The 26,556-nt window shown below is 39.8% G+C and overlaps 1 protein-coding gene across 3 annotated transcripts in view; it reads right to left on the bottom strand.

Moving 5' to 3' along the window:
• Positions 1-26,556, bottom strand: part of grb10b (growth factor receptor-bound protein 10b) — a 72,659-nt gene that overhangs the window by 33,479 nt on the left and 12,624 nt on the right. For 2 of the 3 annotated variants that reach the window (XM_074683389.1, XM_074683391.1), the window contains exons 2-5: positions 25,893-26,021; positions 18,455-18,551; positions 8,904-9,204; positions 5,908-6,052 (exon numbers count right to left, since the gene is read on the bottom strand). In XM_074683389.1, coding sequence (XP_074539490.1) covers positions 5,908-6,052; positions 8,904-9,204; positions 18,455-18,551; positions 25,893-25,943 — 594 coding nt within the window. In that variant the 5' untranslated portion in view covers positions 25,944-26,021. The remainder of the gene's footprint in view (positions 1-5,907; positions 6,053-8,903; positions 9,205-18,454; positions 18,552-25,892; positions 26,022-26,556) is intronic. The other variant, XM_074683390.1, reaches the window with a different exon arrangement.

Raw genomic sequence — 26,556 nt, 5'->3', positions numbered from 1 at the left:
GCAGAGAGGGACGAGCAGGGGACAGTGAGGTAATAGGGAATCATGTGTCCATGTTGCACAGTGTACTCAGTGATTCCTGACAGCCCAGTGCTGCGTCCTTGTGCCTCCAGCGCAGAGGCCAAGTAGTGAGGTAAGGAGGAACAGAGGGACAGAAGTATGAGAGTCTGTCAGAAAGCGCCTGGAGGTCGGAAAACTCAGTAAACTAAACCGAGTAACTTCTCATCAGCAGTTTGGCAGACCGAGCAGCAGAGAGAGGGGGAGATACAAAGACAAGCAAACTGGAACAAAACAGCACATGTGGCTGAAATGATAAATGTTAGAGCAATAATTTAACAGCCCACTACAGCACTTGACATACCTCTAAACAGATCACCCACTCCTCCTCATGGCTAAACCACTGGAGGGAGGAATAAGTGTGTGTGAGTAAATCTCGTCACCAGAGGTCTGCATGCCTCTGGACCCCAAAGCACATGTGTGTGATGAGACGCCTCTGCAGGAGGTTTTTTTTTTTCTCTCCTTCAGTGGAAAGGTGCTGAATTGAATTTCCACTGAAGAACAACCACAATGAGACATATTTTCCATTGCTATCAACAATGGATAGACAGTGCCAATGCTGTAAATAGTTTACAGAGCTCACAAAGACAAACACACAAACACTCATGCACCTAAAAACAAATAAACTCACATGCATGGGTGGACGCACAGCACATTTACTTGAGTTTACATGAGGGTGTATACTGTTTGAGCATGGTAAACATTAAAATAAATTACATTTTCCACTGCTCTTCCTTACTGCAGAGGCTTGGTGGTCAATGTGAAAGAAACCAGTAAAGCTCTGTGTTTTTACAGATTTATGGCAAAGCTTTACAGAATACAAATGTGTGGAGAATTTTTAACCAAGCTCAGAATCATTTCACTCCAAACACTTAGTTATATGCAGCTGTATTTCATTACTGTATCAAGTTATTTCTTGTGGCATGTTGTGAGAGTGTGGGTCTGCTGTTTTCAGTTCAATAAAAAATTAAAAAACACAAAGAGATGCCTCTGTATTACCCAAAGCTGAAAGCAGCAATGTTTTGCTGGAATCAGCATTTCTTTTAAGTTCCACAACTGTTAAGATGTGTCTCTTGCCAAAGCCAGTATATGTTAAATAAATGAATATAACAGAATTTAATACTACTGTTCTTTGTTCAAGGCAACTTTTTGCAGAATGCACAGTGTTGTGTTAATGTATCTATTTGTAGCAACATTAAAGGTGCCATAGGCAGAATTTAGCTAGTCAATGCTAATTTTTTTGTGTTTTCTTTGGATTAAATGTTAGAGTATCCATTGATAACCCCTTATGAGTGTAGTATAATTGCAATACTGCAAGGTCGCAGCATTTCCATCTGTCTCTGTTATGAGCTGACAAGGATTCTCGACTGCTCCAGGTATCTTTGACCAATCAGAAGAGCCCCTGAGGCCCTATCCTGATTGGTCGAGGGGCAGCGCTTCGTCCTTGATCGCGATTGGTTGTAAAGCTCTTCGTTCTCGTGACCGCGCATGAGGAAGTCCTGGCTCGCATTTTTACCTGCCTTGTCAGACTTCCAACCCCCAAAACACCAAGGAGTTAATCGAGGACAGCACAAAGAAGAAGAAGAAGAGGGAGATGAAGAAGAAGAGGAAGAGCAAAAAGAAGAACCATAGACTTATGTGTAAACTTCTCGTGGGAGGGGCTAAACTTGTGTAAGGGCGTACTGTCAGAGAACACAGGACGAGAGGGGCTGTGCTGGTTTTCAAATCGCCATCTGACCTGGGTAATCCTGCCTATGGCACCTTTAAAGTGATATTCTGGGATGGAACAAGTTGGGTCCTTTCACAAGGTTTAGGGCAGAAATTACCCCTACAGCAGTGATTTTGTGCAGCAGAAGCACAGAGCGCTCGCACCAAACACCCCCTCCCTGCTCCTCAGCCGGTTTCCTCTGCACTCAGACGGGGCCATATTTTACTTGACAAAAAACACAAATAAGCGGACTCCCACCGAAAAAATCTGATATCGGTCTGCATTCACGCTTTATTTAGAGAATTTTCAGCACGTTACTTCACACAAAAACACGGCTAAATAAGGCTCTAGTTCTCATCGTGTCTCTTCGTGCTGGCAGACTACCTGCGTTTCTTTATATCTGGCACGCCGCACGCGCGGACTGATACACTAAGCGGCGAGCGCCTCGTAGCCAGCTGTGGCTCTGCAGCAGAGGTAGCACCATTTTACGACACAATGAGAACTAGAGCCTTATTTAGCGGTGTTTTTGTGTGAAAGTAACACGCTGAAAATTCTCTAAATAAAGCGTGAATGCAGACCAATATCAGATTTTTTCTGCTTTTCTCTTCTGCTTTTTTTTGCTACACAAAAACACTGCTGTAGGGGTCATTTCTGCCCTAAACCTTGTGATATGACCCAACTTGTTCCATCCAAAGTATCACTTTGAGGTAAAAAAAAAGCAAAATGTTTAAACATTTTGCAAAATGGAAATGATCTGAAAACAAAAAAATCCTGCTCCTAAAATCCAACTGGCAGGTTTTGCCAGCAGATCTCCAAACAGACATTTCACCCTAGACACAGGCACTTTAATTTAGTATTGTAAAATAACCAAACTAGTTGCTTATTTCATTTTACCATGTAGGTTAGGGAAAGGGATCACAGAAAGAGTGACACTATTTCAAAATCAAACAGAAAAAAAGAAGAAGTTGGACACAAACCTTTTTAAAATGTGTATACATACTTTGGTCTGACAACAAGAGTCAATTAGTTCTTTCTAATTAAAAGTCTTGGCACCACCTGCAAAACTGAAACAGCTATATGTTATGGAGTCATAACCTACGTCAGCAATCACAACAATAATCAGTCAGTTAGTCATAGATATGGTAGCACCCTAAAGAGATAAATGACTGAAAAAGCAAAGTTTGTACATTTCAAATCCTATGTTCTTAGAAACAAATTACTTCCACTGCTTATCTATAACTCCCCTGCACCTCCCCTGGCTCCCCTTCCTGGTCTAATATGCACTCTTCACAAGACGTCTGGGAATTCAAAAACTAACAGTATTCCCATCTCACACATTTCACCCTGCCTAATAAAACTTTTTCTCTGTGAATATTAACCAGACCCGCCTGTTTTACTTGCACAGAGCCAGAGGGTTATATCACAGCTTGTAATTCAATGCAGAACTCAAAACCACTTGGTTTGACATTAATCTTTGACCTATTTACCGTATGAACTAACATTTACCACAAGTGTTGAATTTATGCTGCAGCCAGTAATTCAAGCCTACGACGTTCCCACAGAGGAAGAAACAACTTTCCCACTCGTAAGGCTAAGAAAGAAATGTAACCTCTCAAGTCTTGGTCCAACATTAAATATCTAAAGCTTTATTTATGTCACACATGCTATTTCAAAGCCAACACTTCTCCACTCTTAAAGCATTTGCTGGATGCCTCAGATTTATCAGTTTATTAAGTGATTTATGAGCTAATGTCTGAAAAACAGAGCGTGTCGTATAAAACTTGTGCATTTTGGCAAATTTGGGATCACTCACCAAAACAGCCATGACCAGAACAGGCCAGGATTACAGCCAGAGGAGTAATTATGAGAAATAGTCCGCCCTCATATTACTGTAAGCGGGCATGTTACTGTAACCCGCGTTGGCCAGCCCCATGTGAAGATCATTAAAAGTGACGATTGAGGGACTCTGACTTCCAGGAATAGACAGGCTGGGCTCTAAATCTTCCTCAACAAATGAAGACACTAATGTAAACAGGCTGTAAGGACTGCAGACATGTGTGCACTGTGCAGGTACACACATGTACACACAGTGTCTGCTCTTCCACTCTTCACCTCTTTCTTTTTTTTCTTAGACAATGCCACAAACCCTTTGAGCACACATGAACTTAATAGCACTGTGGGATCACATGCAAGCAATCAACATGCCTCACATGAGCAGAGCATTGGGGCACATGTATGGCAGGGAAAAATTCCTGAATGCTTATGTCCAACACAGGGTTCAGAGTTCTGCACTAAAAAGAGGCTCCCACGTTGTAAGGCACATTAAGTCTGAGTATCTGATGATACTCTCCTTTCATACATGACATGTATTTGATCGTTTCAGGATTCTTATGACATTTTTAGGAATTTGGTTGCTTAGCAAGGGTCCTTTCCTCTATTGTTTATAACACTCATCCCATTTAGGGTCACAGAGAGAGCAGTCAGAGAGGCTGGTTTCACCCTGGAGAGGTGTAAAAGAGCTAACATGTAGGAAACGACAACAACAAAACATTTTCACACCCTCAGGTAGTTTAGAGTCACCGATAAACCTTGATGAGCATGTTTTGGATAGTAGTAGGAGGCCAAAGTATTTAGACAGGGTATATGCTAAAATCCTGGGGTTGATTTCAATACCTTTTTAAGACTTTTTAAAAAACCTTTCAAAAGGTTTAAAGACTTTATCGTCAAGTTGTTATTGGCAACCCCTATTTAACAGATGTAATTTGCATTTTTACAGAAAATTATGTAAGCTGGGAAGTATTAAAGCTTGAAAGAACAAATGAAACTAAAGGCAGGTTTATGGACACTCCCACAACAAGTTACAGCAGTTATTCAAGGCTAATTTGCTGGAAAGAACAAGAAATTATTTCATTATTGTCAAAATTTAGGACATCTGCCTGAGACTGTGTGATTTGTTTTAATGTTGTATCTGATTTCTCGAGTTAAGTTAATGTTGTATTTAATCTCTCTTTTTAAAACTAGTGGTGACATTAATTTATAGCTGGTGTATATACCTCTCACAATCTTTATTGTTGTATCTCATTGTAACTGGAGTCTTCATGTATATATTTTATTTTATTCTTTTTTATTTTTGTATTTTTCTACAGACTCCATCTATTTCTGCTGTTAACACAACAATTTCCCAGTTTGGGATCAATAAAGTAACTCTATTCTATTCTTTTCTATTTTATAGCTTTATCAGCTGAATGTTTAACGTCACAATTGGGACAGTCTCAAGGAGGGAAATTGATATTCATTGATATTTTGGGAGTCATAGATTGAATACCTATAAAATTTAATTGCTCATAAAACCACAATTAAGACTTTTTTATACTATTTAAGGGCCTTAATTTTCCAAAAATTGATTTATCAACTTTTAATACTTTTTAAGACCCTGCTGACACCCTGTCAGAAGGAGCGTGTAACCTCCACACAAAAAGGCTCTTCTAGGGGATTCAAAAGAGAAGCCTTCTTTCCGTGGGGCAAAATTGCTTAACACTTAACCACAGAAATATCTCTTTCAGTTTGGGTGAGATCCATGCAGAAGGAGGAGGGTGTGTTATCTCCTGTAATCATGAATGTTTCTAAGTTTATGTTACTACAAAATGTTTAAGAATGTTTCTTTAAGACAAGCACAAGACTGGAAAATGTAAGCGGGTGGCGAGTGTTGTGACACACTGGCCAAAATCAACTGGTATCAACAAAACTGTTTTTGATGTTTGAAAAAAAAAAAAAATCAGTGTGATAGGAGCAGAGCACAATGAGTCAGCAATTAGTAAGTGTGTACCAATGTTTTGATTGCTTTTTAATGGCACTATTATCTGAGCAGCACTCTGATTCATTCAAAACACACTCCTGGGTTTCAGAGATGCGAGAGAAAAAATCCTTATCCAAACATCTGTAATAAAAGAAGGTCACTTGATGTCTCATATCCTGTTTCTTAGAGGGAAAAGCATCTGACTTAACATATTAAGACTGAGTTTTTACCTTCAATTAATTTCATTATGTCATGAAAGTATTAAACCCAAAGAACTCTGAAGAATAATCAACTGCTTTTTTTCTTCCAATACCTGTAACATCAGTTTGTGTCTGCAGGATAGACTTACATATATGCCAGAGGAGGGTTCTCCTGGAGGTAGGGAGCCCGGACTAAGTACAGGGGAGCTGGCTGGACTGCAGAGCTCAGGAAAAGGGTTAGGGATGGCTGGGAGAGATGATGTCCTCAGCTGCTGCTCCTCCTCCTGCAACCTCCTGTACACACAAATAAAAACAAGAAAAAAAGACTCTGTGACCAAGCATACTTTGAGGAACAAGTAAGAGGTCATGACCTGAAGCAGCCTCATAAAAAAATCACACAAGAGCAGCAGATACATGTGAACCATGTGCTGAGGGTGAAATTGGAATTAAGAAAGGATTGCTGTACAGTATCTTAGCTCATGTCTGTTTCTATCTGATCTTGCTGTAATGAACAGTCTCCCAGCAAGTGGAAATCACAGACCCCTGCAGCCGCCTGGCTAATTTTCTGCAATATTTATCAGGCATCAATATTGAATCAAGACATCTCTTTAAAGAAGCTTTCAAATTAGGCGCATGTACTGTAAGGCTTGAAAGAGGAATAATAATTTGACAGCAGATCATAAACTTTTCAGGATTTAGTCTTTTTTTTTTTTTGAAAATGGGAAGGTCAGTTTGTGAAACTCTAGTAGGGGATCTCACTGAGAGAATTACTGTAGAAGACTCCCCCTTTTTCTTTCTCTATCAAACTCTCTCTGTAGAGCCCAGTGAGTTCAAAAGAGAGCGGGCCTTTTGATGTTGTCCCATCTGAGCTTGAGAACAGGGTTATCCAGAGGTCAGGCCTGAATAATAAGATCTTCAGGGCCTGAGTCTGTGTGTGTGTGTGTGTGTGTGTGTGTGTGTGTGTGTGCGTGTGTGTGTTTGAGAGAGAGAGCTCATAAGACAGAATATCCCACTACCTGATCATCCCTCCTCTGTTTCTGTCAAACCCTCCAGAGGTGGATAATAAGAACAGACACCAGCTCTGTACTGTGGGTATTCAGCTATACTTCTGTTATTTCTTCTGTATGCAGCATGACTAGGCATACATGCTTCTCAGTGTATAGCAGCAGTTGTATAGAGATAATGAATTACCTTGCTCCAAATTAAGAGAGACATTTGCACTTGGTAATAAAGCAATGTGAGTTTTACCTTTCTCGTCCTGCTGGTGCACTTTGAGACAAAAAGGGAGTGACAGGGAGGAACGGGTCATTCAAGGGCTACAGATAGAGACCGGGGAGGAGACGTTATGCCCAATTATCGAGAGGGTGTGGAGAGATGACAGTGTATACTGAGAGGATTCCTCTCCAGTGTGGAGAGAAGAAAGGGTTGGAGTTCTGTGTGACTTTGCATGTGCAAATGTATAAGGCTGCAAGGTGTTAGCTTAAAGCTCAGTGCTGCACCTGAGAAACGCTTTAAAAAAGGGATCATCTTCTTTTGATACGGTCTTTACTTCTGAAGATCATTATTTCAAAAGTTTTTTATACCTGATTTAATGTTGTCTGAGTGTACTTCTCAAATTATGCTCTAGCTCAAGCACCAAAGGTCAACCAATAAGCTTTAATGTGCATAGACTTAACTCTTTATGCAGATGATGCTATTGTTTATTTTACTGCTGATTCTGTACTATTAGTAATTGGAAGCTTATTTTAATAATCTTTATGAATGTCTTGCTAATCTTAATCTTGTACTAACTGCAAGTAAAACAAATGTATGTCGTCCTTCAGGGTTAGGGATATCAGCTGTGGATATACATGCCCATATCTACTTTCAATGGCATTAGAGTTTATAGAGTTGGCAGGACGTTTCTATTCAGAAACAAATATAGTTTTTAATTGACCTGATGAAAGAGAGCTGTTAAAGTTTTATTGGTTTTAGTTTGTGATTATGTATTTTATGGACATACTGCAGAAACTCTCAAGCTTCTAGACTCTGGATATGACTCTGCTCTTAGATTCATAACTGGTGACAGATACGTCACTGTGTCCTCTAAGAGAAGGTTGGCTGGTCTTTTGTTGAACAGGGCAAAACAAACATCGGCAGGCTGCACTCTCATATTACAAACTTGATGGAGTGGCACTATGGACCCCTTTATGAGCCGTTTTTCTGGTTGGCTCGTTCTTAAAGCCCCTTGAGCTCATCCAGAACTTGGTAAATCAGCAATTTCCCCTGATAGTCAAAACTGTAAGAATGGCCTTCAACAAACTCTGATGATAACATCAATTATCTATTCTGCTGATTTTAAGACTTTTGTTTGTAATGACTGATTCTCAAGTTGTAATTTTTTTTAAATTAATTTTTGTGTTATGAACAACAGTTTGTGTTTGGTCATTGTTTTATTGATGCTGTAACATCAGTATTTTATTGATTTTATTGATTTCAGTAGCATTGGAAATTAAGGAAACATCGATGTCCTTTCACAAATAAAGATTTGAATTGAACTGAATTAAAATACCCATTGTGATCAAGCCTTTGATGTGATCTGCACACACTAATGAACCTTTCAGATCATTGTTGAATGCCTTCCTTTTTTATGGAACCATGATCATTTTTTAAATTATTAGTAAGATGTCTTTTGCATTGTACTTTAAGTCTTTAGTGAGAATCCTCCAATGAACTTCAAAAAAAGGCTTAAATTCCTTGTTTCTGCATTCTTTCTGATAACAATCCACTGAATGGAAATAATTATAAATGTATAAAACCAGTAACGTGACCCAGTTCCTTTGTTGATTTATTATATGAGTTAACTTTTAATGAGTTCATCATGATGTAAGACTTCATAGATATCAGTTTCACCGAGTGTAAAAGAAAGATAAGCCAGGCTATGCTGTAGAGATAAAGTTTTTTTTTTTCCACGGTGGAGGATGGAGATATTTAAAAGTATAACATTTAGAAAACGGTGACTTCTGTTAAAAAATAGGAGCTGTCTTTCATGTGCAGGTCCCTGCAGGTCTCAGCTCTGTCTCTTGTTTACTTCATGCTACAGAAACATTAAACTATGAGCTGGTCTATGCAATGTGAACATGCGTGTCCAGAATCTGCACACTACCTGACAGCGAGGATGTGCATGGGCTGTGACCGCCGAAGTCCGCTTTGTGGCGAGACGGCAGACGGCGAGGAGGATGAGGGCGGCTCAGGAGAGACATGGCTTAGAGTGTGTGAGTGTGGACCCTGCCGAGGCTGGCTGTGTTGTGTGTGATGTTGATGATGATGGTGGTGGTGTGAGGAAGAGGTCTGTCCATTGTGCAGAAGCGGCGTGGACTCTGTCTGCTGACCACTGCAGGTGGAGTACAGGCTCTCCAGCGATGAGTTCATATCATTCACCAGGGCCTCTAGATCAACATCGTCCTCTGAAGGAGAGACAGAGCGGGAAAAGTGGAGAGCAGAGAAAGCGTGGAGAATGAAACACATTACTGAAGCTGGAAACATAAAATCCAATAAAAGGAAATATTTCTATGAGCCTGCTGCTTATATCCAAAAAAACTTGAAGCTCATAAAAAAAGTTCTCTGGATATTGCCGGGACTTTCCCTTTTCTATTTCAGTTTCGCTCTCATTTCATTGTGGCCAGGATATGAACCTGTGACCTCAGTTTGCACCACCTTCATTCCAAGTAAAACAGAAAGAAAGAAATTAAAAACCTTAAACTAAAAAGCACACACACACAAACACACACGGGCACGCACACACACACACAAAACCAGTTTTGCCAGAGTGCACAATCAGCATGACTATCTCGACAACGAACATTGTGCTGTCTCGTGAGCCAAATCTCCAGGGATAACAGGTACGAGTACAAACCCGCCCATAACAGCGTACAACCTAAACCGCCAAGGTTCACGGCAAAGGCAACTCGCTGTAAGAATCTGCTCTGAATTCACTGCATGTATCAAATATTCTGCTTTTAAAGGTCTTTAGAGGCAGGAGGAGGAATTCTTTTCAGACGAGGGGAATCTATCCTCAAAGCCACTGTGAAAACCTCCAGGCACATTGAAATTCATGAGGTGAATTTTTCAACTGACACCAGCAGCATGTTGAATCAAAGTTTGAAGAGAGTTTGATTGAAGGGAGGCTCGCTCCTTTAATTGCTTCATGCTGTGAAAGTTTTATCATCAGGGTAAAGTGAGTGCCTAACTTTGCTCTTCTTAAATCACAATCTGCTGTAGTGGCTCATCCTATGATTAATAATTCCTCATTATGGAAAAGAAATCTATCTCATGAATTCATCATCAAATCTCTGTATCCTAATCCCTCAACTGTACTGTAGGATGCTAGTACACCACAAGGGGGAGACAAACTCTTCTGCTGCAGGCATGAGGCTTCAGATGTGAGAGGTTCATGTGAGGGGACCCCAAGCAGATCTAAGGACACAACCTCACATTAAAATGGCATTAATAAAAGTTAAACACATCAAGAGAAGTGTTTCTGCAGAACAAAGGTTAGGATGGATTCATCAGCTGCCCTTTTATGTTGTCCAACAGTTTAACATAGCAAAAACTATGGATCCTCCTCCTTTGTGTTTTTAAAGCTTAACATGCTCTGATTTAGTAAATTTATCCTTTTTGTTTTTTGTTTTTTTTCTCCTTCCCAAAAGCTAAAAGTGAGTTACTTCGCAACCTGAAAAATGATAACAAAACAGAAGGTCTAAAGATTTTATTGGTCTAAAACAGAAGCTTACAGGTGGAAACAAGAATGAAAGCTATTTTTAAACATTTATCAAAACGTTTCCTGTCACAACTCCAGGGCCATGTCCTGGATGACTCATAAAAAATTCCCTACAGCTCAGGACAGCTGACAGCTGGATCCTGGGAGGTGGTGTGAGGGTCATGCCACACTAAGACAACTAAATTTCCTGCTGCTCAGCAGAAAGCTAACACAGGAAAACAGCAGTCTGATGAATGTAAAATGTGAAGGGACTGGCTTAAATTTAGCCCTTCAGCCAAACACAGTCAGTTCCCTGTGGAGGGACACCATTTTATTTCTTCTCTTTTTTAATTATTTATTAATTTAATTTAAAGAAAGTCCTGGAGGGATCAACAAAAACAGCACCCACATGTTAGCAGGTTATTAGACACAGCATCCTTGAATATAGCACCATTACTTGCTCTAGCTCTGATGTTAGAAGCTATGTCCTAAAACTAAAGTGAGGAGCTTTTCTAGAAAACGTGTCTGGTAGCTGTATCACGGGTGACACTGAATCACAGGTGGTTAATCTGCAGGTATTAATAGTGACAGGTAAGCTGCAGCAGCTACTTATAGATATCCTGGAGAGCTAAGAGCTATATACCACAGGACAGGATGCATACAAGGCCATACACAAGGCTAAGGTCAGTGCAACTAGACAGCTCTGACAGTAAGAGTGAACCCTGTCAAGATTTAGCTGCATTTATTTAAGAAGAGCAAAGATGTTACTTTTTAAGTTAAAAAAAAAAGTAAAGGGAAGAATCTCTGGGAGGAAACCTGACTACATCAAAAGTGAGCAAAATATTCCAAAAGTATTTTCCCTCAAATTTATCATCTGCACGTCACCCATCATTCTCACTAGGTGAGACATGAGCCCTCAAGCTAAAGGGAGAGGAAATGCATTTTCTCATGATTCTGACCTAGTTTGGCCTCACGAGGGGAATGACAGATCTGTTTTCCTACAAAGACAGAAAAGTTAAACCCACATACTCGCGCATGGACGTTGGATTTTTGCATCTTTGTTAGTCATGCCCTCAAATCACTAATGCATGTCGCAATCAGGCAATAAAAGGCCTGCGTCATGAGCATAGTGTAAGACAAACAGATTGATTGCACAGACTGCATGCAGGCAGGCACGCACACACAGCTTTTAACCCATGAAGATGTGGACAGGGAGGAAAGAAGGTACAAGTTCTGCCAGATAACTTGTCTTTGGCAGGATCAAGTGACATTATTTTTGCCCACCTAACACACATAGGTCACGGCATGTAATAATATTAGAGCCATCAATTAAGCCACTAAATGATCAGAGCAGCTCAGGAAGGGAGGAGCACGTACAGCTACAGACAGAGCTGTGGACGGTGACATTTTGCAAGTGTAATGCAGTTGCTTGATGTTAGCACCATTTGGCTCTTAACTGAGGAAAATATCGCCAAAATGAAAAGATCAAAATGTTCTGAGCCGTATCATTCAACCCCAATTCTGTTAGACTTGGGACTCTATGTTGTTGGTGATAAAAAACAGAAATAGATGGTTTTCAAATAATTCAAAGCCTATACCTGATTTGATATGCAGTATTTTGTTTCAAAATGCAGCGTGTTTTTATGTACAGTGTATCAGTTAGGGATGGGTACCAAATTAGATACTATTATAGGTGAATTCCATATGTAGTACCGAGTACCGAATCACATAAAATCAAACGGTACTACGTTTTGGTACCTAATCACATCCTTGTTACTGTTTAGGTACCTAGACGCATGACTGTGAGGGAGTGGAAGTGTACGCAATTTTCCATGCTAGACATGAAAATAGTGTTGGAAGTTTATGCATTGAGAATAAATATGTTGACTTGAAAAACTTTGAGATTTTATGATTACACTAATTAATATTAATTACCACATAAACACACAAGAACCAAGAATTGGTAGCATTGAGTACCAATACCGATTGCCCAGTACCATTTGAAAAATTCACCATACAATCACAATGTTAAAGAGGGGGTTACCGACACTCATGGATTAAAGAATCAATGCTGGGCATTATTGAACAAAAAGCTCAAGATAGTCTGTTCTTAGAATAGCAAGAGATTTACATATGACCTTTAGACAACTTGCTGAAATGTCATCTCATAAGTATCTACTTACTGGTTTATGACACATTAAAGGGGCGGGCCTTAAACACTAGGGATGGGTACGAGTAATGGAGCACTCAAATACTCGTCATTAAACTCATTATCTAAGTAGCATTTTGTTATTCACACACCTGAGCAAGCGCTGCTTTTGGTGACATAACTTGAACACACACAGCTTCACATGTGTGACCCAGCATTTTGTTTTTCCCTAAATGAAGCTTCTTGGTAGGAGAACTATCAACGGGATGGCAACTTACGACTTCTCAACTGTTAAACAGCAGCCCTCTAGGAACATGTTATTACACCGAAAGCAAAAGCACAACAAGTGCTACACTTGAGACACAATGTTGGCAAGTTAATGTCCAGTGCAAGGTATATGCGTTTAACTTGCATGCGATATAATAACTAGTTCGGTGTTAACCACATGGGCGTCAGTTGCTAGCCCTGTTAGCACGTCGTTTTGATGAAACCAGAGCGGAGAGGATTGGCTTGCTAATAACTGGAGGTGAGCTCACAATAAGTTTTGTGAAAGGTGGAGGCTTCAGAGAGCTGATGGTGTTTGTCAAGTGGGAGTACAAGCAACCGCCACCGGGAACATCTACAAGAGTGGAAAAGATGTACGTAATGACTTTAATTACAGGAGGTCTGTGTCTGACGGACCCTATTTTTGTCAATGGTTAAAATAAAAATTAGCATAATCCATGAGTATTTGAATATTCATTCATTAGATATTTAGAATATTTAAATACAGGAATTACTGTAAATTCCCATCCCTATTAGACACCAAGGTCTGCTCATAGCTCTCCCCCTGACAGGCCTCCAGAGGACTGGCAAATAAGAGGAAAGGGGGTTAATGGAGTGGGTGCCTTAAGGAAACAGCAGCTAACAAGAAGCATTCCAGACAGAGGCTGAAATAAGGGTTTGTAAAACACCAGCTTGATTTTTTTTTTTTCTTGTAGCTGTAAATCATGCAAAACTCCACAAAAAGGGACAGTGAACTCTTAAAAAGTGTTACACCACCTTTTTAATGATTAGAGTCCCCTAATGGTGGGTTTGAAAAATAAAGTAGCAAAAACAGCAACTTGCTCAACACTTTACTGGGCTCACCCCTGGTGTAATCGGATAGAATCGAAGACTCCACAAGACATCAGAGTAAGGTGCTGCTGGTAGGTGCTTTCTGTGACACAGCAGCGAGGTTTGTTTATTTACATTTTACAGCTATGCTCTGTCTTTCTACTGATTCTGAATCCCACGGTAGTACTCCCTAATGTTTTCTTCTTCCACAGCTATTTGATGTAGTTACCGTTCTTCTTCCTCTATTACGTAATGTAGTCATACAGCCTTAAGAGGCGCTACATACACCATCTGATGGAAATGTCATATTACAACTAATCACTAAATATAAAGTAAATGTACAATGAGATAATATTCACCTTAACTCTTGGAAACTAAAAAAATGAATTTAATTAGATTCTAAAATCATGACCCCTGCCTACTTGGTATCAGTGCACGGTTCAAAAGCCTATGGATTGGGAAGACCTTGCATGATTCAGCAAAAAGATGCAAATCTAAAGCCAAACTGTACTGCAACAGTATGGCTCTGTAGTGGTAAAAGTCCTGGTGTTAAAGTGACCTGTCTGCAATCCTGGCTTGTTATTTAATAAAAATATTCGGCCAATTGTGCCATAAAGTTAGTTAATCAGACCCAGAGGGTATTAATACATTTTGAGGGTTCATGACTTATAGTGTGTATGATATGGATACAGGTATAGGAAACAACCATCCCTCAACAAGTTCCTTTCCCTTACACAAATCCTTTATTTCAAGATGACTGATTATTCTGAATCCTTTTGGTTGCTTGGATAAACTTAATTTTCAAGTAGAAACCAATGGTAGATATTTTGGTTGTGATTAATTTCACAGTTACTGACTTAATGAAGTAATTCTTTGTGTAGTATAAAAGTGTTAGGATAAAGGGGAGGGTGTGGCCATCAGAAGGTTCTTAACGCTTTGTTTTGTCCCGACAACTTTTCTAATCAGTCCTTTATCTTTCCATCTGTTCTTTTTAAAGGCCCAAACTCCACTGAAGAAGTCACAACCAAAGGAAAAACTCTGATGGGTCAAAGGATAACACTGGCTGTATTGTTCTCATTTCCTCATTGTTTAATTTCTCCCATGGCTTGAGTTCAATCATGTCCCTCCCTCCCCTTCCAAGAAGAACCTAGAACAGGTTAAATTAGGGGTAAAAATAGCCCCAGCTTTCTCTATTGTCTCAGCAAAGCTAGATAAAGTATTGACTAACGGTTAAACTAGTCAAGTCTGGTAAGAATCTGCAACAAAGCTGTTTTGAACATCTCTGATCATCAGAAAGCCAAAACAAAACCTCTCTCGAGAAGAAAGGAGCATATGGCTTTGTGTTTTTCTTTTACACAGGAATGTAGTCTGTGCATTTATTATTCATTCCTGCTGGTTAAAAACAAAGAGGAGGGGCAGAAAAGAGGAATGTAAGGGGTATACTGTGCATGAATTGAGCACATAGAAGACACACAAGAGGGAAAAAATACAAGCCTAGTGGAGGGGTTTCCATTCAGAGGGATCAGTGGGAGGATAGTCTAAACTGTAAAGCGTGGCTCTGCACCAGGGAGCACAATACAGGCAGTGACAGCATATACACACCCACCGAGGGCCAAGCCCCCTGATTGGGGAGGGAGAGTGCGGGAATTTGAGTGGGAAACAGGAGGGGGGAGAGGGGGAAAACAGAGATGAACATGTAGAGGAGGGACGGGAGTAAATAGAGGGTTGGAGAGGCAGAATCTCATTTCAGGGGGAACTTGGGATCAAAAACAAGAAAAGAGAAAATGGGAGGGTGGGTTCAAATGGGGTGAGCTAGACCACACGATAGGGGAATTTCACTACTCACAATGCTGCATGTCACTCAGTGTTGGAGAAAACAGGTGTGATCTTACTAGATGCCAAATACTTGTGCATGACATCTTAAATTGTAAGGGTTATGCTTGTCCATGACATATTTCAGCTAACAGCATGTTATGTGTGCTGCTGAATCATGCCACAAGGAGGCTGGTATGAATACATGGAAGTTTATAGAGCATAAAATTAAAGAGACACTTTTTAAGATGTGAAAAAGTATGTTTCAAATAAAAATCATTTAAAATAAATTTGTTTCTACACTGAATTTCATGTCAACTAAGAGAAGCCCTCTTTTGATAACATCATTATTGTTCTCAGGACATGTTTGCACTGAAGTGTATGTCTTCCCATGACGTGTCACTCTAACTAAAGACATAACTAGAATAGCTCAGAGCAGGAGGGTCATATCAAGGCCTTGGATGCAGACTCACTCACTCAGATTACTGTGTTGCATGGACACTGTAGATGGGATTTGTTGCCTAGCTGCTGTATGGCTACAACGTAGACAAGAGATATTTAAGGCACTTTATCTCATGAGATAAATTCAAGAGTGCAAGATGTCATGTTGAATCTCATGGTCATAAAACTGTCAAAACTACACATACCGTTTCAGTATACAGATTTGACTCACTGGACTTTGCTCTGAAAGTATGCCAAGGAGATTAGGGATGGATACCGAATTAGGTACTTTTATAGATACCGACCGAATTCTGTCAGTAGCGGTACCGTATCATGAAAAATCCAACGATACCATGTTTCAGTACCTAAACACATCCTTGTAACTGCGAGGGAGTGGAAGAGTAAGCAATTTTCCAAGCTAGACATGAACATAGCATTAAAAGTTTATGTATTGAGAATAAATATGTTCAATTGAAAAACTTTGAGGTTTTATTATTTAACTAATTAATATTTATTACCACACAAGTTGGTACCACTGAGTACTGATACTGATTGCAAGGTACCAGGTATCAGTAGTGTATTGTTTCAAATGTGAAAGGTACCCATCCCTGAAAGAGATGCAAGATTGATGCACACTATTCAGAAAACATAGACAAGGCAGACTTTATCCCAAGAAATGTTTTTCTTCAAAACCTCAACTATAAATGAAAACCTGAAAAAACATCTTCAAAACTTGATGACAAACACTCTGTGTCTCGGGAACAGATTCAACTAACCATGTACGCACATTTGATTTAATATGATGACAAACATGGAGGTATTATCTCATTTTCATTTGAAAATTCAGCACAAGGCTTTCGTGCAGAGGGTAAGTAAATTCTAAAACCGGACACACAATGAACTCAGCTATAGGACTGAAGTCACTCTGGCGTGTGTCTGAGAAAAACAACAAAGAGGAGACAGCATTTGCACAGTACAAGCCTGTGACATCGCAACTGTGAGCGACTGGAGAGGACTCACATATGTGTCATGCCCCGGCTCAGGACAAAGTGGCCTCGTCATTTTCAAAGTTATTAAAAGAAAGGCCACAACCGCGCAAACAATATTAAACTTTCTAAAACCCCAAGCTTCACTGTAAATTATTATGTGCACGGCAAAATCCCCAGCTTACTGGTTGGGAGTATCCTGTGGAGAAACTTCTATTTCTAGACATCAAATACTGCCTTGCAAATGCCCCGATAAGCTGCTCAATCATATCTCATTCCAAACATGTGAAATAATGGCAGATCATGTTCCAACAAAGCCGTACTGTTCCCTCTAAAGTTAATAGGTTTATGACTGGCCTAGCTTTATAGCAAACACAGCAAGTAGCTGGTGGCTCTATGAGAGGCTGAAAAGAATAAAAGAGGGGTTTTTCTAAGAAATAAGTTTAACTACGTCAGCACAGATAATCTTCTCATTAATAACACCAGAAGTACCAGGAATTAATGCTAAATCTCTTCACAGAAAATACAGGCTTTGTGATATAGATCCTGACATTTAGAAATGCTTGTTGACCATAAACTGTCACCACTTAGTTAAACTTTTCAAAGGAGGGACAAAGGGCAGAAGAAAAGGGTCTACAAAACCAAGGCTGTTGAGACAGGCTCTATTAGCATGTCTGTCATGATCTGCCGTATGAAAACAAAAGAATGCTATCGACATATCAGTGATCAGACAGTGTAAAAATAAAAGTTTCTTAGTTCAAGTCATCTCTGTTCATCTCCCTCTCTGGTCTGGTCTGAGTTCCCTCCATCTCGGCTGACTCTGTAAAATGACAATGTAATTTCTGCTCCATTTATTTCCCATGCCGGGGCCAAGCGTTCTAATTCAGTCCTCGAGTCCTCACAGACTCCCCGCCCTTACCTCCCATGCTGAGCCAATATTGTGCTTAAATCTCATGCTCCGATTGTCAGGGATGAACCCTGTATGGCACAATTAGATAGGCGGCGTAATTATAATGGCACCCTGTGTCCACGCAGATCACACTTTGAACTGATGAAATGTTTACAGCGGAAGAGACCCAAATATATATTATCCCCCTCGACCCGCCGCCCAACCAGAGAAGGATAATGAGCAGCGGGCTGCTCTCCACACTGTACCACACACACACACAAACACACGCACACACACAGAAAGTGCAGTATTACCAGATTACGGAGTCATATCTATAACCTTCTTGTATGATGTATGAAAATGAGAGGGGAAATATACAGGAGGCTAATGTTACACAAAGCCAATGTACTTGAATTCCCAAGAGTGTGCAATATAATAAGGATGGTTCTGCTGTGCATACAAAATTATGAGATCAATAACAGAATAAGCAGGCTTCAGCATGTCTTCTGCATCATATGTCATTTAAGGTAAGAATATTCAACACATCACCCAAACCGAAAATTTGTACCAGTAGCTTAAGACCAACCTTGATGGCTTGGAGAACTCTGGTTGGGCGATTGCTGGAAGGTTGGACCAATGAGGTCAGCTTGCCTGTGACTGGAGGTTCGGTCTATATTGTCCTGCTGAGAGAGAGAGGGAAGCAAGGGAAAACAACATTTTGTCATTCTGATGAATGATGCACATTTTTTTTTCCTGATGGGCAAAACTTCACCCAAATCTCAACCTTAAATCAAGACGAAAAAGAGTTCCTAGACTAATTCTCTATCCCAAACCCTGCTGATCAGTAATATGCAGAATGCTTTGGGCTTGACTGTCCCATTAAGTGGTTGAAAAGCCAAGAGCACAGGGGAAATCATTTGAAATAAGAATCTATAGTAAGAAATAAATGGCTAACAAAAGGTTTGTCCAGGTTTAAAAAGAAAAAAGACAGACAAAACAGGAGAGAAAAGGACCACTCCTGTAGGTAGAAAGCCTAAAAGAGCTCTTAAAAAAAAAAAAAAAAAAAAAAAAAAAAGACGCTTTTTGAACAACCGGCCCATGAGAAAACAACCCCTTGTAAATTATGATCCATCATGTAGTATGTGGTGTGGATAATGAGATTAAAATAGTGTTTCAAAATAATCATCAGAAATACATGAAAAATTTATTAACGTCTTTCAAAAATGTGAAAAAAAAAAAAAAATTGCCTTTTCTGTTTTTTCACCAGTGTGTGAACGTAGCCAGATGTGTATCAGAGCACGGAACATAAAACTCAACTTCAGTGTCCTCACTTGACCCCTCTCGCACTTGCTCTCTGTCTTTTTCTCTTTCTCTCTTTCTCTCTGTCTCTTTGAATAATACATACGGTCACTGCAAACCCGCACAAATAGAAACAAATTTATACCAAAAACATAGGAATGGACACAGAATTATTCCAATTTCTAAATAGTTCCATTCTGGGCTACCTATTGTGTGTGTCCTGCTCAGGACCTGACAGCACAAGTGGGAACAGAACGTCCTGGGGCGGTCCACTGTGCTAAAGAAAAAAAAAAAGACTGTGTGTCTGAGTAACGCAGACCTCCTCTGACACTGTGATAAAAGCTGTTGCAGTCGCTTGTTCTGCCTCATTTACAGTTCTGACAGACAACACAGGCAGTACCGGCTTTTTTACTGTACGTGTTGTTCTGCCCGATTTTCCATGCTGAATGGTTTTCGTCTCACGTCATGTTGAGTTATATTTGTTTCTTCAAGAGCCATTGAGTTTTTGTGACTATATGACGGTGGTCCTGGTGCTCATCAGGAAACCCTTTAGACCCAATTTGTGGAAAATGAAGCAGTTTCAGGCTATACATGGTTGAGTTATCGGTGAATCAGCTGAAAGTAAGACACAGCACCTTTTTTAAATCAAAAATCAAACTGAGATGCACAGAACCAAACTTTTGAGTGACTTTTATGCTCAACCACAAAACACTTAAAAACATTAGTATAAAACCTAAAATATGATATGTTAGAATTTTGACAGCTTTGGTTGTATTTTGAGTTTTCAAGGATACAATTATGTAATGTTACAATTATGTTAGATACTATTATGGAGATAGAATCATAACCCACATGGTGAACACTTAACGTATAGGACCGTAGAGTAACCATTAAAAAAGACTGAGAGTACAGTGCAAGAGAACGGACTCACTGTGTTGGTAGATGCTGAAGAAGAATTCCACTCTGCTGCCTCCATTCTTTAAATTAACAGCTCGGCTGCAGAGTTTGGATATGCATAATCCATGACTTGCCTGTAACTCTTTTAGCTCTTATGCTCAGCGGTGTAGAAGTTGTAGATGTTACTCCCTGGCTTCTATACCGGCACAAACTCTCAGCCTGAACTTAATATAACTGGAAGCTCAGCGTCAGTATAGTTCCTGTCCACCTCCACCCCCCAAAACCTCTCTTCTATACCAACCAATCCAACCGCATCCAATCATTACAGTGCATTGTTCTGTCTTTGTATCGTCTCGAGTTCCAGCCGTCTTAGCTGAATCGGAAAAGAGGTTTTGGAGCTTAATGGGACTAACCTTCTTTTGAATAAGAAAAAAGTAAAAACAGTAAAACAACCACTACATCACTCCATTTGTCCCCGTCACACAGCAAACCCCATCATCAACACGCACCGTCTGGGGGTCCAGCTACCAGACTGTGACTGATCCCTACCCAGTCACCCAAACAGCACTGGGACGCTGGTTGGTTGGTGGGATGGTACGGCAGTGTGTGTGTGTGTGTGTGTGTGTGTGTGTGTGTGTGTGTGTGTGTGTGTGTGTGTGTGTGTGTGTGTGTGTGTGTGTGTGTGTGTGTGTGTGTGTTCTGAAGAGGATGGTAAGGGTTAAGCTCCACTGAGCAAAAATGCAGGGACTCTTTTACACCATATACTGGTCTTGAATGCTGCTTTGCATGGCTGTCTGGGAGTAAATGAGTTAACACACTAAAAGGACTTAAGGAGTCTTTAAAGCACACCTTGATCCCTTTTGTGGATCTTTCTAGCAAAAATCAAAAACCCAGACAGCCTTTGACGCCTCCACAGACAATTGTCTGAGCGTTCGCTTGGGGATTTTATCCTATACATGCTGGTCATTTTGCATAATTCTCAGCCATGTCACTACAGACTCGGAATTAGGTTTTGGGTTTATTGGAACCTATAAGGTTGTGACGGCAAAAAAAGAAGAGAAAATAAAAGCTCACAGTTTTTCTTTTTTGTTCAACTTCCTTTATCCTTGTTCATGCATTTTCCCATCCAGCTTCACAGCCTCACTCACATTGACTGACAAAAGCTCCAGTGAAAACGCACGGACACACGTGTTGGTAGAATCCTTTAAGCGGGGTCAAGACGGCACTAAGGGTAGGCCACATTTTGATTCGGAGCATATAAGGGCCCTTTCATATGAATGAAGTTGAAAAGAACTCCAAGGGGTTGAGGGTTCAGCTCTATAAAGGGGGGTCATCAAAAGGCCAGAGACAAGGTTAAAGCACTGAAAGCAAGACAGACACAAAGGTCTGAAGATCAGGACTCAAACAAAAAGAAAAAGACTGCGATGCATGTCAAAGTTATGCCATAAGAAGAGGTCAGACTGGGGTAAAATGTTGTGACCCGGGGTTAATTATAATCAATACCTGACTTGCTGAGAGGCTAAAAAAAACCATTTGGAGTAAACTAAATCCATTTTCCCAATGGTTAATGTCTTTTGTGTCAGGTTTCCAAAAAGAAGAAAAAAAATCAAGGAAGGGAAAATTTCACATAGGTCTAGGAGCCATCCTCCAGACAGTGCAAAGCTCTCTGACACAGTCCTGCTCCTAACACAGATGAACACTAGACAACCAGAGGAAATCCCTTCTTACATAATTAACTAGAGTGACATCAGAGGGTCACAGGAACGTCTGCTCTACTGCTTCATTTATCTGTTTGTTTATACTGTAGAAGCTCAGCTGGAGCTGGAGCTGCTGTCACACCACAGCTGAGCGCCTGACAAAGTGGCCTTTGACACGTATACAGTATTTCCTCAACATGAGCTGATACAGGTTTTAAACTAAGCTACTGGACCACAACCACACTGTCATTTACATATTGATGGTACTGCTTGTAGTATTTACAACACTGTTCTACATCTAGTGTTAGTAGACAAGTTTATTTTCAAAAATATACACTTAAGGTGTCTTTAAGCTACAAATACAGTGGGTCAATTTAATTTCATTCACAGCCCACAGCTTTAACTAACTGCAACACTAGCTCCAACATTTTGCTGCTCATCCTGATGATGATGTGGCAAACTTCATGTCTTTTGATCAACAGTTGTTTTTTTTAATTATAATTTTACAGACATCAAGTGTCTAGAGCCAGAAAACATAAATATAGAGCAGAAAATGTATCAAACTATTATCTTGCTTGTTTGAAACCTAATGTCTTTAAAAGCCAAGCTGCAACCTGCAATGTTGAAAATTGAGGCCAACGTCGTGCAAAAATGACTGTTCCCCACGTGTCCACTTCTACACGTTAATTCTCGTAAGACTTTTTTGCCTAAATTTTTTTCTGTTGTTCATTTAATAACTAGTCTGTTTTTAAAGTGTTAAAGCTTTGCATAGCTCTGTGAGGCTGAGTTTACCGACAAGTAGGCAGATTTTACCCGTTTGCCAGAAAAAGCCTGGCTTAACCCAACCTCTCTTGTCTGTTTCTTGGTCGACCTAAAGTTGTGACTAGCTGGCATGTCCAATGTGAAGACTTTTGTGTCCTCAAATTGTCTCGTCTGGGATCAATGAGTGAGTGACCAAGACTGTTAAATCTTTTGGCAGTTAAATGTAGCATTGCTTATTCTGTGTACCATGTAACATGAAATCTTGATAATTCTGTTTATGAATACTCTGAGAATGCTCTGAGTTTCAGAAAAGTCTATGACCCTTGACTGGAAAATCTTGGTTTGATGAAAGAAGCTTCTCTCCAAGTGAACTCAAATGAACTTGGAGTGGTGCAAACCGTGTCAAAGCCAATGTATTAACTGGGTCGCCTCTACTCAAAGTTCACAGAGGGGCTCTTGGCCAAATAACACTGACAAAATATAATTTAAAATGTAATGTAAAATGTAGTGAAAGAAATATAATGCAAAGGTCCAATGCAAAATAAAAATGAGTTTGTGATTTCTAGGAATACTGGTATGTTATGGGAAAAACCACAGTATCATGTTAATGTTTAGCCCCAGATAAAACAGTCCAGCTATCCCAGGCTCTCTCGCAGCTAAAATCAAGCTCAGCTGTTGGACTCTGCTTGTTTATCCAGTGATCAAACACAGATTTGTAGAGGCTTAACGCACTGGAGGGCATACAGAACTTTTATGCATGACAATAATGGCCAACTGGACTGCTTGAGCTCTGCTTACGCAGCATGTTTAATCCAATCAAGTTTATTATACAAGAGGGCCAAGGTTAAGTTTATATAACCTTATAAAAAGAATCATAGGTCTCGTCTGAATTCTTTAATCAGCTGCAGTTTGCCACTTGCGAAACAGTTTTATCACATCAGATCTGCCTTGTTGTGCACATGCCTTTATTTAATCACTGCTCACTATCATACAGGAATACTGGAGTTTCACAGGATATTCTTACTCAGGCAGCCAAGGTACGTCTGATATAGCTGAATGCTTTTCAAACAGATGAGTGACTAAGTATGTGTGCACAGCATGGTACAGGTGCATAGTGCATGTTCATCACAAAACATTAAAACCCCTTTTGTTCATATTTCAATCCCTTAGATAACAGGAGAAAACATTTACTTTTTTAACATTTACTAAGATCCAAGTTTTTGGTCCAGAATCAATGAAGAATTTGTTAAAAGAAATGTAAAAATGGACATAAAACTAAATTATCTTTAAAAAGATTTATTATTTATGAACGCTAGCTAGCAAGCTTGCTAGGTGATAAGCAACAAGAGGTGCTTTGTGGCACCAGGATAAGGGTGGGAAGAGTTGGTAATGCAACAGGGAATCTTCATTAGTGGAAAAAAGCATGTTTTGTATTCTGCATAATTCAAAGGAAGCAGCCTGTGATTTGACACAGCTTATACAATGATTCAATATCACTGCCAACCAGGGTTGTCACCTCAGGCTCCACTCAATGCTAGCTCCCTGTGGGTAAATATTATTGTTGGGTTACTCTCTTAAACTTTTCTGTTATTGAAAGCATTATTTTAAAGAATGTATATTCCTATCACAACATATGAAGTTTCATCCTTGCAGCTGAAGCAACAAAGCAGAGATACAGAAAAATATTCACAAATGCAGCTCTGACTCAGCCAACGAGCGCACACAAGCGTGGACGCCCTTGTCTGTATCTTTGGTGTCCATCTCTCTAAGCTGAAGAGATCTGAGAGACTCTAGCAGGCTGAACCCTCTGACCTCTGGCAGCTCTAGGGTCAAAGGTCACAGATAAACCCATGGCCCAGATGACAGGCAAACAACAGAGTTGGCTTCTGATCAGGCTAATCGTGCTACTGCTCTAATACAAATGTTTGGAAGCCCTTTGCACTGCACAAGCTGGTGTGAACAAATTGACTGACTCTAAAACCCGTGACGTTGAGCATGACCTAGCTGACCCGTTTGAAAATCAGCACATCAGGATGTGAACTGCTGTTCAGAAGACAATGTTATCAGCATTTTATTTTTTACAAAAATCAATTAAATTCCAGTTATATAAATTGGAAATAAAGATGACTTTTAAGGTCTAATTTGATTGTTTTGATCGGTGCTAGTCCAAAAATGGGGGTGTTAAAATAAAATAGTGTTCAACTTTTTTGTTTTTAAGTCAGATCAAAAAGTTTGAGTGCTTGATTTGCAACCATATGACTCAAGTAACAAAACTACTCAATCATATCAAAATCCAAAGAATCAATTTGTGCATGATATGATCTATGATTATTTTTATCAGGACACAGAGTATATGCTTTAATCAAAACAGACCAATAATGGCTAAATATAATCAAAGCAATTTAAGAGTCAACGTATATATGTTTTCTTTCAGTGAAAATATTTGTTTCTATATCTGTTGTAGTTTTAATGAGGGTAGTTATTTGTAGTAGTCATAATTTTCCAAAACCCAGGTTATGAATTATTTGTGTATAAAGAAGTCCTTTAAAACATTGCTCTGTTTTTGTGATTAAGTGGTTTTCATGCACTTCATTTTCAGCACACTTATTAAATGTCATAACATCAGAGTAAAAGGAGCAACATTGACTAAGGGCTTTGTGAGCCATGAGAGAATGTGTTAGTGAGTCTGTTTGGACCAACAGTGTTCAACAGTCTGTTTCCCTGCAGCTCTGTTCAGTCACTGCGTTAACAGAGCTGCAGCGTGTTGTGACAAATCAGAGGTATACTTACTTATATCCCTAAGAGCATCAGAGACAGAGGAAGAGGCTGGGAAAGCAACACTGCTGGCAAGAACCACAATGACCTGAATCCGCACACTCACCTTTTTCAGAATTCTTGGAAGGACTCCTGAAGTACCTCGAGTTCTTCTTGGATGGTTTATTATTAGAGTACCGTGTTAAAAATAAAAATAATACCAGGCATTTGACTTGTACAGGGACAAAGTTCATATTTCACAATCTCATCCAGCTCTACATTTCCCAGAAGCTTCATTCAAGGATTATGTTCATGTTAGCAATCCTTCAACAGGTTGGATGCTGTGACAGGATCCGATGTTATTCAATTTCAAACTGGCACATTCCTAGTCCAGATTTCTATCAAATAAAGGTTCTATGGAAGGAAAACTTTAAACAGACATCCGATGGTTCAAATCTGGCTTTTGAATATTAGTGCTGGCTTTTAATTTTCAAAACATCAACATTTCATACCCACTAGTATGAGTAGGGCTGTTCAATAACAGTTAAAAAAAATTATCCTAAGACAAGATTTTGGCTCACTGAAATGAAATGGTACCCAGGAAATCACATTTACCTGATAATTTGGATGATGCAGGAAATAATCCGGACATCTGGCCACAGCCATGTTCTGTGTTTCTCAGCTCTTTTCAAACAACACGCCCTGGTCAGATTCAGTTTCAGTACAAGATGGACAGAGCAGGACCTGCAGAGGGAGAAGAGCAGACAAATGGAGGTTAGTGGAAAACTACAAAGGAAGAAATAGGGAGGGTAAGGAGGTCCTGGAGAGGAAGGAGAGGAGGATGACAGAAGGAAAGGAAGATGAAGTTTAGCTTCTGAGACGACAGATATAGCACAGAGCACTTCTTAACCCACATTAACGCTCAGTAAACAACATCAACAAGCATCACAGGACTACACTGGTAGGTTAAAAATTGTTAAGAGGAATAATATGACGTAAACAACAGTATTTTTATTTTCTTTGTATTAGAGAGCAGCTTTGCTTCACAACAAAGTATTTTATAGCATGACCAAAATACTTTGACCGCAACCATCAACAGATCATCAGAGAAAATACTGTCCAGCTGAAAACTGAGTCTTTAATCAAAACAACACATTTTGCAGGGGCCTGCTGTAGTTTGTCGTTTATTGACCAGGGTAAAGGTCAAAACCTCAGGATTGATTTTCATAAAAATGAGATCATACAATTTTGTTTAGTCTGGGACTTAGAATAAAATGCT

This window comes from Halichoeres trimaculatus, unplaced genomic scaffold, assembly GCF_033239565.1.
Source record: "Halichoeres trimaculatus isolate MK-OKI-2021-1 unplaced genomic scaffold, fHalTri1.1 fHalTri1_scaffold_12, whole genome shotgun sequence".
Lineage (NCBI taxonomy): Eukaryota > Metazoa > Chordata > Actinopteri > Labriformes > Labridae > Halichoeres > Halichoeres trimaculatus.
Note: the sequence above shows the minus strand (reverse complement) of the source record. Positions and strands in the feature narration are given on the sequence as shown.